The 13,503-nt window shown below is 43.7% G+C and overlaps 2 protein-coding genes across 2 annotated transcripts; one reads left to right on the forward strand and one right to left on the reverse strand.

Moving 5' to 3' along the window:
* The first annotated feature begins 489 nt into the window (after positions 1-489).
* LOC142538641 (uncharacterized) lies at positions 490-3,990 on the forward strand. The gene is made up of 5 exons (XM_075643953.1): positions 490-1,473; positions 1,555-2,559; positions 3,028-3,091; positions 3,136-3,347; positions 3,517-3,990. The coding sequence occupies exons 1-5, from the start codon at positions 490-492 to the stop codon at positions 3,988-3,990; spliced, it is 2,739 nt and encodes a 912-aa protein (XP_075500068.1).
* Positions 3,991-11,735: 7,745 nt separating this feature from the next.
* Positions 11,736-13,270, reverse strand: LOC142541045 (GATA transcription factor 9-like). The gene is made up of 2 exons (XM_075647587.1): positions 12,850-13,270; positions 11,736-12,591 (listed from the first exon to the last, which is right to left on the reverse strand). The coding sequence occupies exons 1-2, from the start codon at positions 13,141-13,143 to the stop codon at positions 11,932-11,934; spliced, it is 954 nt and encodes a 317-aa protein (XP_075503702.1). The 5' UTR covers positions 13,144-13,270; the 3' UTR covers positions 11,736-11,931.
* Between the last annotated feature and the right edge of the window lie 233 nt (positions 13,271-13,503).

Here is a 13,503-nt window from a genome sequence, read left to right on the forward strand (position 1 = left end):
ATTGTACCACACTCGAGTGTGATTGATACAAGGTGTCTAATCTATCAGAGCAACTTGGACTTGGAGTATTTTAGAAGTCATCAGAAGGTACAAGTATGGGCAGCCGACTTGCCATACTTGGTAGGTGGCACTGGAATCGAGGTACCTATCCTATTTTTTATTATAAGTAGCAGGTATATTTCCCATTTAATGGGGCTGAAATCTTTGAACTTGGAAGCACTCACATATATTCACTCATATATTTGTTTGTGTTCATCTTCAACCTGCTGACTTAAGCATCGGAGTGGTTACGCCGGACACTCCTCCGACGCCAATTCACGAGTTACTTTCTTGTTTGCAGGTGTTCATCCAAGTCATTATCTTCACTCAAATTCCTAAACACTAAAAATTACTGATTTGATCCGTTGGAGCCCCTTATCCGGCTCATCCATTTCAGCGAGATCACATCATTGGCGCCGTCTGTGGGAAACTTGAGATTAAGGCATTGATATGGCTCGAATAAGAAGAACTAACCAGGACAATTCCCGGGCTCCTGCAGATGATGCACAGACTTCTGGACAAGGTGGTGTTCATACCACCGGACCCAATCTTATTACCATGTCCCCAGTGGAATTGGCCAGAATTATATCCGAGGCAGTAAAGCAAGCCATGGCCAGGAAAGAGGCTTCTTATCAAGTTACCCCACCTGGAGGGGGACATGAGAATGAGCAGGAGCAGCAGCAGGAGTTGAGGGAGGAAGAAGAGATGAGAAGAGAAGACGAGGAGTCTAGCGCCGGGTCCAAATCTCCTACTGTGGCGGAAGTGTTGTTGGAATTAAGACAAAAGATGAAGGTCTTGAAAGGACAATTGGAGAGCCGGAGTACTTCCCGGGCAGTCACCAAAGGATGTCCATTTGCTGAAGTCATTGTCCGGGAACCTCTTCCCGGGAACTTCAAGTCCTCCAAAGTAAAAGAGTATGATGGAAATGCGGACCCCGAGGAACACCTGGCCAGGTTCGAGAACATGGCCATGTTACATTGTTACACTGATCGAATCAAGTGTAAGGTGTTCTTAACAACGTTGGTAGATTCTGCTCAGAGGTGGTTCGAGGGATTGGCCCCTCAAAGTATTCATTCCTTCAAGGACTTCAAGAAGGTGTTCTCACACCATTTCAATAGTAGCAAGAAATACAAGAAGACTGTTTTTAGTCTTTTTGAGGTCAAACAGAGCCCGGAGGAGAGTTTAAGGGCTTACATCAGAAGATTTAATAGAGTGGCCATGGACGTTCCTACTTGTGTCACTGAGACAAAAACGAATGCATTCACCCAAGGCTTGAGAGAGGGTAAATTTTTCAAGTCATTAACCAAGAAAGTTCCCGGGGACTTCGAGGACCTATTATCCCGGGCAGAAAAATATATCAACATGGAGGAAGCCCAAAAGCATAAGAGGGAGGCCGTAAGGAAGGAGAGAGGGGACCGGTTATCTAAGCCCGAGGTGAAAGAACAAAGGAGGGGTAATCCAGGGCACTTTTCTCACGATGTGCCTCTAAAGATTGCCCGGTAAAGGGAGGTGCAGGAATGCAGTAGAGATCTGGCCCCGGATTATCAACTATCTCGGCCTGAGAAGAGAGGATTTTGCACTCTCCACAAGGTGTGTTATCACAACACTGAGGACTGCAAAACGTTGAAGGGGGACTACGCCTTACCTTCCGCCCCGGGACTTAGTCAAGCTAACAAGAGACCGAGATTGCCACCTTGGACATCTCGACAGCCAGAGTCCAGTTCTAGGGGAGGAGATTTGAGGAGTAATCCCAGGAATGAGCCCCAAAGAAGGAGAGAACCTGAGCCTGAGAGAAAGAAGAACTCACCCCCGGTTATGGGGGTAATCAAAATGATTTCTGGAGGATCCACTGATGGTGACTCTAACCGAGCGAGAAAATCCAGGAGTATGAGGGACTGTATGGAAGTGGAGGGGATGAAGAGGAATGAGGCGGTGATCAGTTTTGGCCCAGAGGATTTGAAGGGAGTAAATCTGCCCCACAATGATGCCCTAGTCATCCAAGCCCGGGTGGCCAAATATGATGTCATGAGGGTCTTTATTGACTCGGGCAGTTCTGTGAATGTAATCTTTAAAGAGGCCCTCATACATATGGACTTGCATAGTTATCATTTGGAAGCTGTGGAGACTGCACTCTTTGGCTTTGTTGTCCATGTGGTTTACTCGGAAGGTGAGATTGTTTTGCCACTGACTTTGGGCTCCGAAGATCTCAAAAAGACAGTGATGACCTCTTTCACTGTGGTAGACTCCCCATCATTGTATAATATCATTTTGGGGAGGCAGGTTATGAATGAGTTGAGGGCTGTAGCATCCACCTACCACCAAAAGATCAAATTTTCTATGGGAGCCCGGGTAGGAGAAGTCCGGGGAGATCAGCCTTCTTCTCAAAAATGCTATGTGAAAGCAGTTCGGGCTGATCAAAGCAAAACTAGGAGGGAGGAAAAGAAAGCAAGGGTTGATGAAGTGGGAGGGGGAGTAGTGGAGAAAGGGGAAGTACATTTTGTGGCTGAGGAAGAGCAGGAGGTGATAGAAGTCGGGCCAGGCCAGCAAATCCGGGTGGCTCGGGACCTCGGTGCATCCACCCGGGTTAGTTTGATTAACTGTTTGAAAAATAATATTCATGCTTTTGCCTGGTCTCAGCAAGAGTTGGCAGGGATCTCACCCCTGATCTCTGAGCATCATTTGAACATTCTCTCGGGATCTCACCCGGTAAAGTAGAAGAAAAGACACTTTGGTCCGGAAAAGGACAAAGTTATTGATGAAAAGGTGAGAGATCTGCTGAAGGCCGGCCACATTCGGGAAATTTAATTTTCTACATGGCTCTCAAATGTGGTGCCGGTACCTAAGTCCACCGGGAAGTGGAGGATGTGTGTGGACTTCCGTGATCTCAACAAAGCTTGTTCCAAATACCATTATCCCCTGCCTAGAATTGACCAACTGGTGGATTCCACCTCTGGCTTCGAGTTGCTGAGTATCATGGATGCTTACCAGGGGTATCATCAAATCCCCCTGGCTAAGAATGATCAAGACAAAGTCAACTTCATCACCTCGGGAGGTACATTTTGTTATGTTTAATGCCTTTCGGGTTGAAGAATGCAGGGGCTACTTACCAGCGTCTCATGAACAAAGTCTTTGAGAAGCAAAGGGGCAGGAATGTGGAGGTGTATGTAGACGACATTTTGGGCAAGTCTAAAGAGGTTGCGGATTTCATTGCTGATTTGGAGGAGACTTTTGCCACTCTTAATGCATTATGGGATCAAGCTCAACCCTGCCAAATGAATTTTTGTCGTAAAGAGTGGCAAGTTCTTGGGGTTCATAGTGACAGACCGGGGGATTGAGGTGAATCAGGAGAAAGTCAAGTCCATGTTGTGCGTGCCATCTCCTCGATCTGTCAAAGAAGTGCAGAAGCTGACCGGGAGGATTACTTCCCTGTCTCGATTTATATCTCGGTCAGCACACAGGAGTTATCCTTTCTTTCAGGTCCTAAGGAAGGCCCAACAATTCGGGTGGGATGAGAAGTGTGAACAAGCCTTCCAGGACTTGAAGATCCATCTTGCAGAGCTTCCTGTATTAGTGAAGCCGGAGCCCGAGGAGAAACTATTCGTTTATCTATCTACTACGGAGTATGCTGTTAGCTCAGTCCTGATAAAAGAAGAAGGCTCTGATCAAAAGCATGTCTACTATGTCAGCCATGCTCTCAGAGGCCCCGAGCTCCGATACAGTGAAGTAGAGAAGATTGCTTTGGCATTGATCATGACCGCCCGGAAGCTGCGACCTTACTTTCTGTCGCATCAAATTGTTGTTCTCACCAATAGTCCTCTTGGGAGGATTATGACTCACTCAGAAGTGTCCGGGCGGATGATCAAGTGGACAGTGGAATTGGGCGAGTATGACATTGAATATAAGCCCGGGTTGCCATCAAAGCACAAGCCTTATCAGATTTCTTATCGATGAAGAGGAAGTATGGAGAGTCTTCGTGGATGGGGCATCTAGCCTTGCTGGGTGTGGAGTAGGGGTTGTAATAATATCTTCCCCGGGAGAAAATATTAAATTGGCACTAAGGATCGATTCTCGGGTAACAAATAATAAGGTAGAGTATGAAACTGTCCTTGCTGGTATCCAAGCTGCCCGGGAAGTTGGAGCATCCCGGATTATTCTGTACTCTGATTCACAACTAATCACTCAGCAGATAAAGGGCGATTATGAAGCTAAGGATGACAGGATGCTCAAATATTTACAGCTCATTTCTAGCCCAAGCAAAAATCTTGGTGGATTGGAGAATTGAACAAATACCCCGGGGGGAGAATGGAGAGGCAGATGCTCTGGCAAAAATGGCTGCTTCTTTTCAGAGGTCAGCACCCGAGAGGTTTTGCATGTTTCCCGGTTGGTCCTTTCCACCGAGGAAGAAATATTACCAGTACCCGAGGACTCCTGGATGACACCACTGATCAAATTCATTAGAAATAATGAACTACCCGAGGATAAAGCCCGAGCTCAAAAGATTAAGAGACAAGCTTACAGGTTTGTTCTCTTAAATAATGTCTTGTACATGAGATCATTCAGGGACCATTATTAAAATACTTATCTGAGGGAGAAGTGGATTACGTCCTCCGAGAGATTCATGAATGGTGCTGTGCTGAGCATCTCGGAGGAATATCTTTGGCCCGGAAGACAATGCTTGTTTGGTACTGGTGGCCAACTCTTAGCCAAGATTCTGCTCGAGTGGTCCAGGCTTGTGAGGGTTGTCAACATCATTCAAATTTTCAACATAGCCCGGCCACTATTATGATGCCTATTTGGGCATCTTGCCCCTTTGATCATTGGGGCATGGATATTGTGGGTCCCTTCCCAATCGCCAGGGCTTAGAAGAAATTCTTACTAGTGGCTGTAGATTATTTTTCTAAATGGGTGGAAGCTGAGCCCTTGGCCAAGATCACTGAGTGGGAAGTTTTGAAATTTCTGTGGAAGAGCATAGTATGCCGGTTTGGAGTGCCCAGAAGACTGATCTCAGATAATGGAAAATAGTTTCAGGGCAAAGAGATTGCATCATGGTGCCGGGAAATGAAGATCACTCAGTCTTTCACCTCTGTTGCCTATCCTCAAGCTAATGGTCAAACAGAAGTTGTAAATAGAATTATTGTACAAACACTGAAAACCAAGCTACAAGGCAAAGGAAATGACTGGGGGGAAGAATTGCCCAGTGTTCTCTGGGCATACAGAACAACTCTCCGAGCACCTACTCAAGAAACTCCTTTCAACTTGGTACACGGTTCTGAAGTAGTCCTTCCAGTTGAAATAGGGCAAACCTCGTCCCGGGTAGAATCTTACATGGATAATAATGATCAAAGCCGGGCCATGGAATTAGACTTGGTAGAAGAGAAGAGAGACCGAGCAATCATTCGAATTGAAGCATATCGGAGCCGGGTTATGAATTCATATAACAGGAAGGTCTGGATCCAAGACTTCCAAGTAGGGGATCTAGTCATGAAGAAAGTCAACCCTGCCGGGGATGTTGGGAAACTGGAAACTCGGTGGGAAGGACCTTACAGAATAATCCGGAGGGTCAGCTCGGGATCTTTTTATCTAGAAGATGCCCAATGACGTTCTCTCAAAAGGCATTGGAATGTATTTAATTTAAAGAAATATTACTCTTGACAGATATAATTATTTGATGGAAGATATAATGAAAGATCTGTTTTCTCAAAGAGTTATGTATGTTTCTTATATCTTAACCCAAGAGTAGGGATGTAATCGACTCGAGCCGAGCCGAACTCTTGAATGTTTAAGTTTGGTTCGTTTATAATCGAGCCGAGCTCGAGCTTTATTTAACGAATATATGCATGGCTCACGAGTTTATTCAAGCCTTTATCGAGCCTAAACAAGCTTAATAAATATGAATTATACATTTAAATTTTCATTAAATTAATTCAAAAGTAAATTATATACTTAAAGAAAAATATATTGTTCTTATTAAAATTTGTAAATTTATTATAAAACATAAATTTAATAGATTTTTCTATATATTTCATAAATAATATGCATAATCAATAAATCAAATATCAAAACTATTATTTTTTAATCTAAAAGATTACTCATGAACTTACCAATGAACATTTCACGAGCTAATGAGCCGAATACTATAAACCTTGAGTTTAGTTTGTTTATCTTAACGAGCCTCATTAAACGAGCTCAAACGAGCTTTTATCGAATCGAGCTTCGAATAGCTCACAAACGGTTTGGTTCGTTTACATCCCTACCCGAGAGGTACAAATCCCCGGCCCAAGGCTCCGTACCTTGGTTCTTAAAAAGCCCAGGGCACTACGCCCTGGCTCGGGAACCACACCTCGACCATTCTCAAGTCTCGGGACATGCTCCCCGGCCCAAGGCTCCGTACCTTGGTTCTTAAAAAGCCCAGGGCACTACACCATGGCTCGGGGAACCACACCTCGACCATTCCCAAGTCCCGAGACATGCTCTCCGGCACAAGCCTCCGTACCTTGGTTCTTAAAAAGCCCAGGGCACTACACCCTTGCTCGGGAAACCACACCTCGATCATTCCCAAGTCTCGGGACATGCTCCCCGGCCCAAGGCTCCGTACCTTGGTTCTTAAAAAGCCCAGGGAACTACGCACTGGTTCGGGGTACCACACCTTGATCAATCTAAATCTCGAGATATGATCTCTTGTTCAGTTTTCTCATTTTGGTTATATGTAGTCATGAGCTTTAAGCCCAGGTTTAAATTTTCTACATCTCGGTTATTTCTTAAAGAATGGGGTTCTTTATTTATTGTATGAACCGGAATCCCGATTACTTATTTGAAGTTGCCGGTTAATTCTTAACGCTTAGAAAATTTTCTAAGTATTTCGCATACAAGCAATTATATTACCCGGGTTTCTTGAAGACTTATCAAAATATTATTAAGAGCAGTTGAAGGAAATTAAAAATTTCATTAAAAAGACCGAAGGCAGGAATTACATGAAAAGGGTAAAAATGAAAAGTACAATCCTAATCTATATTTACGGGCTCGGACTCTGGCTGTTTTTTTGGAGCCTCCTTCTCTTCTTCCCCATCCTTGGGAAGGGATGCTATAGCATGACCGAAGTCCGAGAAATCTTCCCTATCCTCAGGTAAAAGCCCGGCCTCTTCAAACTGCTCTCGGCACTTTTCAAAATCGATCTGGAAGAGAGGATAGGCCCGGTCTTCAACGGCCTTCTTGAATTCGGAAGATTGAAGGAAGGAGGCCTGCCACTTGTCCTTATTGTACTCAGCCAGAGCCAGGGCGCTCTCGGCTTTCTCTGCCCGAAATTGCTGCACTTCTATCTGCTCGGATAGAGAATGGTTTCTCGACTCCGAAACAGATAGGGCTCCTCGCAAATTTTCCTCCCGAATAGAGCATTCATTAAGGTTTTCTCTAGCTTTATCCAGGACAGAGCACAAGCCGGCCATTTCCTCCTCATGAGTGGCTCGAGCCCGGGACAATTCCTCTTGAAGTTTTGCCTGAGTATTTTGGAATTGTCGAGCTCGGTTACCGGTAATGGTGGCAGCCGCAGCAACCTCCTCGAAGGCCGAGATCAACAGTTGAGCAGCCTGTTCAAAAGTGAGTCAGTAAAAAATAAACAATAAACAGAGCAAGAGAGATTAATGGAAAAACTTACCGCCAAAAGCTTGTTCGAGCACTCGAAAAGTTTGGCAGAAGCCCGGGAGTTCTTCAAACAAGCCTCCTCATCAGGAGTCAGAAGCTGTTTGAAGATCTTAAGCCCTGTTGCCGAGGATCACTCCTCAAAAATGTTGACCCGGGGAGGCTGCTCGGTGAGGAGGGGCTGTTGGTTGGATTGTTGACGGGGGGTGGGGGTGTGGTGGTGGTTGACTGAGCTGCCTGAGAAGAACTTTGTCCCCCCCTCCCGGTTATCCTCGACCAGGATCAGCTCCCGGCTTGTGACAGCCTTTCGCTTCCTCTGGGTGAGAGGGACATGGTCTTCAGAATCCTTCTGGGATTCATCCCGGGTCGCCTCTTCTAGCTGTTGAGCCTCGACCCGAGTCACTTCTGCTTGTTGGGCCGCCTCCTCAGCCTGTTTCTTCTTCTCAGCCGCAGCCATCCGGGCTGCCAGCTTTTTCTCCTTGGCTACCTTCTCGGCCGCCCATTTCTTGGCAAAGACCTCCTGTATTTTCGAGTTATCTACACAGACAGGAGGAAGGAAATATCAATACAATTTGCAAATTTAAAAATAAAAAAGTAAAAGACAGGGATAAATATGATACCGGGTTGAGCACCCGAGCCAGCAACCTCGTCAATCACCCTGTCCAAAGGGTCTTCAGCCCGGGCACTCAACCCATAAGCGACCAAATTCTCGTTGGAGATAAGAACAGAGGAGGAGTATTTATGGCCCTCCACCAGAGCTTGACTCATGAGGAAAAGATCCTCAAATTTGTAAGATTTGGGAAGGGCATGTTGTGGGGGAAGAGATTGAAGAAACTCGGTCAGACAAGGAAGAGGACCCGGGAGTTGAATGAAAAAAAATCGTCCTTTCCACCCCTTCTGAGAAGAAGGAACATCATCAAGGAATCGGGAGTTAAGGAGGGCAGTCAGGGAAAAGGCATTATCCCCGAGTCTGCAAGAAAAGAAATAATGAAGAATGAGGGGGTTGATAAGGAGATTGTTCATTTTGAATAGAACATAAGCCGAAGCCATAATACGAAAAGAATTGGGGTGAAGTTGATTGATAGGTACACCAAAGAATTTGTCTACATCGATGTAGAAAAAAGGAATGGGGAACCGGAGACCATTCCTAACTAGGTCCCGGAAGAAGGTGGTAACCCGGGAGGGGGCTTGTCAGCCCGGTCAGAGGGGCCGGGTACAAGGATAGAGGAGGTAGAAGGAATGGATCCCAGGACCCGAATTTCCTCGCCTACCCCCGAGCGCAGAGTGCTGCTCAGAAGGAGAACCAAGGAATTCGCGGGATCTCAATGGGGGGAGGGCTTGAAGCCCGAGCTTTGCCCTTACCCTTGTCTTTTTTCGAGACTCGGGAAGTGCCCGAAGAAGAAGGTCTAGAAGAGGAAAGTTTGGTTTGATGAGCCAATGGTTTTTTGGAGATTTGGGTAGGGAGGCGACGGCAAGGGGGAGATGGGGAGGAATCGGAGCGCATGGCGGTGGACTCGTCACTAGGAGAGCCTCGCGCATTCGCTCCAGAGGTTGAAGAAGTAGAATTAAATATAGTGCGAGGGAAAAAACTTATGAGTTTTTTGGAGGAAAAGACGACTCGAAGTTGCAGACGGTGGGAGAATGTCGGAGTCAAGAAGTTTGCACGTCAGAAAGCTAAGAGGAAAATTCGCAAGAGCTTCGCTGCAATTTTGAATTTGAAAGTGATTTTAGAAAAATATGAGGGCTACTGTATATAGGCGGTGAAAAGAAATTTAGGCCGTTGATCTAAGTACACGTGGACAATCAAGATGCGCCTCGTAAATTGTACCGGGCATACAAAAGGACGTGCACAAATATCAAGGTGTCAGACTTATCGGATTCTCGGAATATGGAACGATTTTTCGGCGGAAATTTAATGATAAAAGCATGCGTCATAATGACACTCCTTGGATTGCCCGAGAATACTAAAACGACAAAATATCCGCGAGACATGAGACCTCGGCATCTTATTCAAAGCCCGGGCAATGTGAGGCCCCGGCATATTATCTTAAACCCGGGTGGTATCAGACCCCAGTATCTCATCCCATCCATGGGATATTTGAAGCCCCCGATGCTCATACACATTCTTAATTATGTTCATTAAAAAGTACAAGTATGACTGATCGGGACAGCGAGCAGGACTCTAGCCCGACTATTTTAGGGATGGGTGGTGATACCTTCATAAATATCCGGGTCATCATTAACCCAGCTTATTACTTGGATAGCCTAGATTAGAACCAATAGGCCGAGTACTTTCTACAAGACCCGAGCACTTCTTCTGTTCCCGGGTGATCGCCCAAGAGCCCGGGCCCTCAAACAAATGTCCGGGTACCTGACCACCCGGGCCACCTCGAGAATTGCACCACACTCGAGTGTGATTGATACAAGGTGTCTAATATGTCAGAACAACTTGGACTTGGAGTATTTTAGAAGTCATCAGAATATACAAGTATGGGCAGCCGACTTGCCATACTTAGTAGGTGGCACTGGAATCGAGGTACCTACCCCATTTTCTACTATAAGTAGCATGTATATTTCCCATTTAATGGGGCTGAAATCTTTGAACTTGGAAGCACTCATATATATTCTATCATATATTTGTTTGTGTCCATCTTCAACTTGCTGACTTAAGCAACGGAGTTGTTATGCCGGACACTTCTCCGGCGTCCATTCACGAGTTATTTTCTTGTTTGTAGGTGTTCATCCAAGCCATTACCTTCACTCAAATTCCTAAACCCTAAAAATTACTGCTTTGATCCGTTGGAACCCCTTACCCGGCTCATCCATTTCAGCGAGATCACATCAAAGTCCTAATGTCATATTACACATGATATCGTTGTATTAATACATCATCGATGTAACAAAAATTATGAAATAAAAAGATAAAATTATTAAAATTAAAACTAAAATTCAATAACTTAAAAAATAAAAATCGCAAAGAACACACACATATATATACATATATATATTGATAAAAATATATATTTTTTCCTTTAATTGATATTTTAGTTATGTGAGGAAAAAAGAAATGGAGTTTTCCCAAGTTGACCAGGAAATTAATGGTGGGCCCTGAGGAAGGGCAAAATGTCTAGGATTGTGTAGACAGTTCTCTGGCTGACAAATCAGACCAATCTTAATTTACGCATAATTAAGATCTAAGCATTTTTATTTAGCGAGCTAATATTGAAATTTTGTTTGACAAATTTTTTTCAGAAAATTCTCCACGTTGATTCTAAAGGCATTTCCGTGCGAGCTGCTTCGTACACCACACGATGTTCTTTATTTATTTATATCTACGAACACCACCACGTTAATTAAATATGATTAAGTAAATTAATCACTGAAATCCATGCTTTTGTTAATTTTTTACTTCTTATTATCTATATAACGAGTCAACGAATATTTAGAGATAAAAATAGTTTTTGACTCTCACTTAAAATTTTATCCTCCTATTTTTAAAAATAGTTCAATTTAGAAGCTTATACGATTTCCATTTTATCTAGGAATGAACAATTTATTCATTTATGTAATGTAATCTCTTAGCTTGGAGCACGAAAATGATTTTTGTCCTAATTTTTGGTAGAGAGAGAGGGCCCTCCATGTGCAAATTCCCAAACTTTGAAGAAATAGACACAATCTTCCCGCAATCCCATGGCCCATTTGCTCCTTGATAAAAGCTCTGCACCCATTCCCATGATTGTAAGCAACAACTTTCCAGCTTCATATCTCTTCATCTTCACTTTCTTTTCTCCACCCTCCTAAAATATTTTTCAATTTTACTTTGTCAACTAGCCAAAACACACACACACACACACACAAAAGAGAAGGAACCCTATACTTTTTCCAACTAATATCTATTTAGATCTGTACTTTCAATTAAAATAATGATTCGAGTTAGAGACTACCTTTATTTCTTGGGTTATGGAGTATGTTTTTTGATTTATCATAATCGATAATGTTATATTTCAACTTTCTTTTATCATGATATACATAAAAATTATATTAAAAAAAAACTAATGAAATTGATTGCAAAAGCTAGGAATAAAATGCATTATAACTTCTACAATTGAATTGACCATCTTCTCCCTCCACTTCTACTTCAAAATTCAAATATCTAATGGTGAATTTGGGGAACAAAATTTTGGGTTATGAATTAGGATAGATTTTTTTTCCTTGGCAAAACTAGGGAGACTTGACTAATACGTGCTTGCACACTCACTATATCATGTGCCTGTAATCACGACCGTTGATACTGTCACGATGGTGAATGAAGAACTCATCGCAGCCGTTGGATACGTTGAAAATGGAGACTTGACTAAGCAAATTCTGGTTCTGTTGCTGCTGCTGTCTTTGGAGATCCTTTTGTCTTCGGAGCTCCATCACCTTCCGGTGTGAATTCGAATGCCTCGTCGTGATAAAAGTCGGACTCGCTGCGGGTCGGTACTCGGGTACGAGTCGACCCGATTTGAAGCGGACCCCACAGGCGTTGCACAGGGTTTTCGGGCCCATCGGGCCAGTTCTCCATTGTGGGGTCTTCTCCGAAGCACAGTGAAGGCATCTCCGGCCCTGGTTTTCTTCGGGATGTTTTTTGATTGACGGTGTCGTTTTGAGGTTTGGGGAAGGGGAAACGAGGAGGAGGCGAGAAGACCAATCGCAGGGTGCGGCGCGTGAGCGTTTGCTTCTGGCTTTGCCTGGGACTGAGACATCGGTGGAGAAAATTGGTGGCGAGTGGGTGGTGGTGACGGAAGAAGAAGTGTCGGTGGCGGCGCTTTTTGCGGCGGGTGCTGTTGTGTTTGTGGGGATGAAATGTAGGTCCTCGGTCGAGAAGGATTCTTCCACGAAATTCGACAGCCATTCTAGCTCAGCTAAATCATCATACTGTAGAGGGGAAAAAATTTAAAAAAAATTAGTTAAACATGAATTTGTAATTGTGTGAAAAGAAATTCATCATTACTGTAATCGCGGCTACATCTTTTGGAAATTTCACACTTGGTATCAGGAAAAATCAATGTCGGCGCGCACAAAAAAATGTTGAAAACGCACGCGTGATACATACAGAACACATTCTCCATGCAGAAAATCGTAAAATACAGGAATATTAACGGAAAAATCTCGCATAAATAAAATAACAATTACCGGAACACAGAGTTCGTTGCTGCAAAACTGCGATTCGTTGAAGCTGCGGCAGCTGACTTTACCGTTAAACTGGCCTTCGCCGGCGGAAACCGATGAATTACAGCTGTCGACCGCCGTGACGGTGGATGAGTAGCCGGAATTCCCTCCCAAGTTGTCGAGAAACGAGTCGGTCATAGTTTCATCCGCCTTGGAAAAATCCAGCAAATCATCCACCATGAAATGAGCGCCATTATTGTTCAAATTTCCGTTTTCTACAGAAGAAAATTCTGCATAATTTCCAACGAAATACTCCATGAATGTATGAATTCAACCTCCCGGTTTTTGTTGAAGTAATTTTAGGAAATTAAAATGGACAAAAACAGAGTAACGGTAGAGAGAAAAAGGGAAAGGGCTTCTTTTGTAGAAGAAGACTGTGTGTGTGTGTGTGATGAAAGTGTGGGTGAGAAGGATGGGCTTTTGATGAGTGAGATAGGGGCAAAAGAGGAATTAAACAAATATTTACTTACATATTAAATGAATAATTTGTGCTTAAAAATAAATAAAATCTTTTTTTATTTTTTATTAATTAAATTGAATGCACGAATTCATTTAACCTTAGCCGTTTACATTGGTTCAAATATCACACTTTCAAATCAATTTGATTTTTAAACTTAA

This window comes from Primulina tabacum, chromosome 3 (genome assembly GCF_025594145.1).
Source record: "Primulina tabacum isolate GXHZ01 chromosome 3, ASM2559414v2, whole genome shotgun sequence".
In the NCBI taxonomy this organism is placed as follows: domain Eukaryota; kingdom Viridiplantae; phylum Streptophyta; class Magnoliopsida; order Lamiales; family Gesneriaceae; genus Primulina; species Primulina tabacum.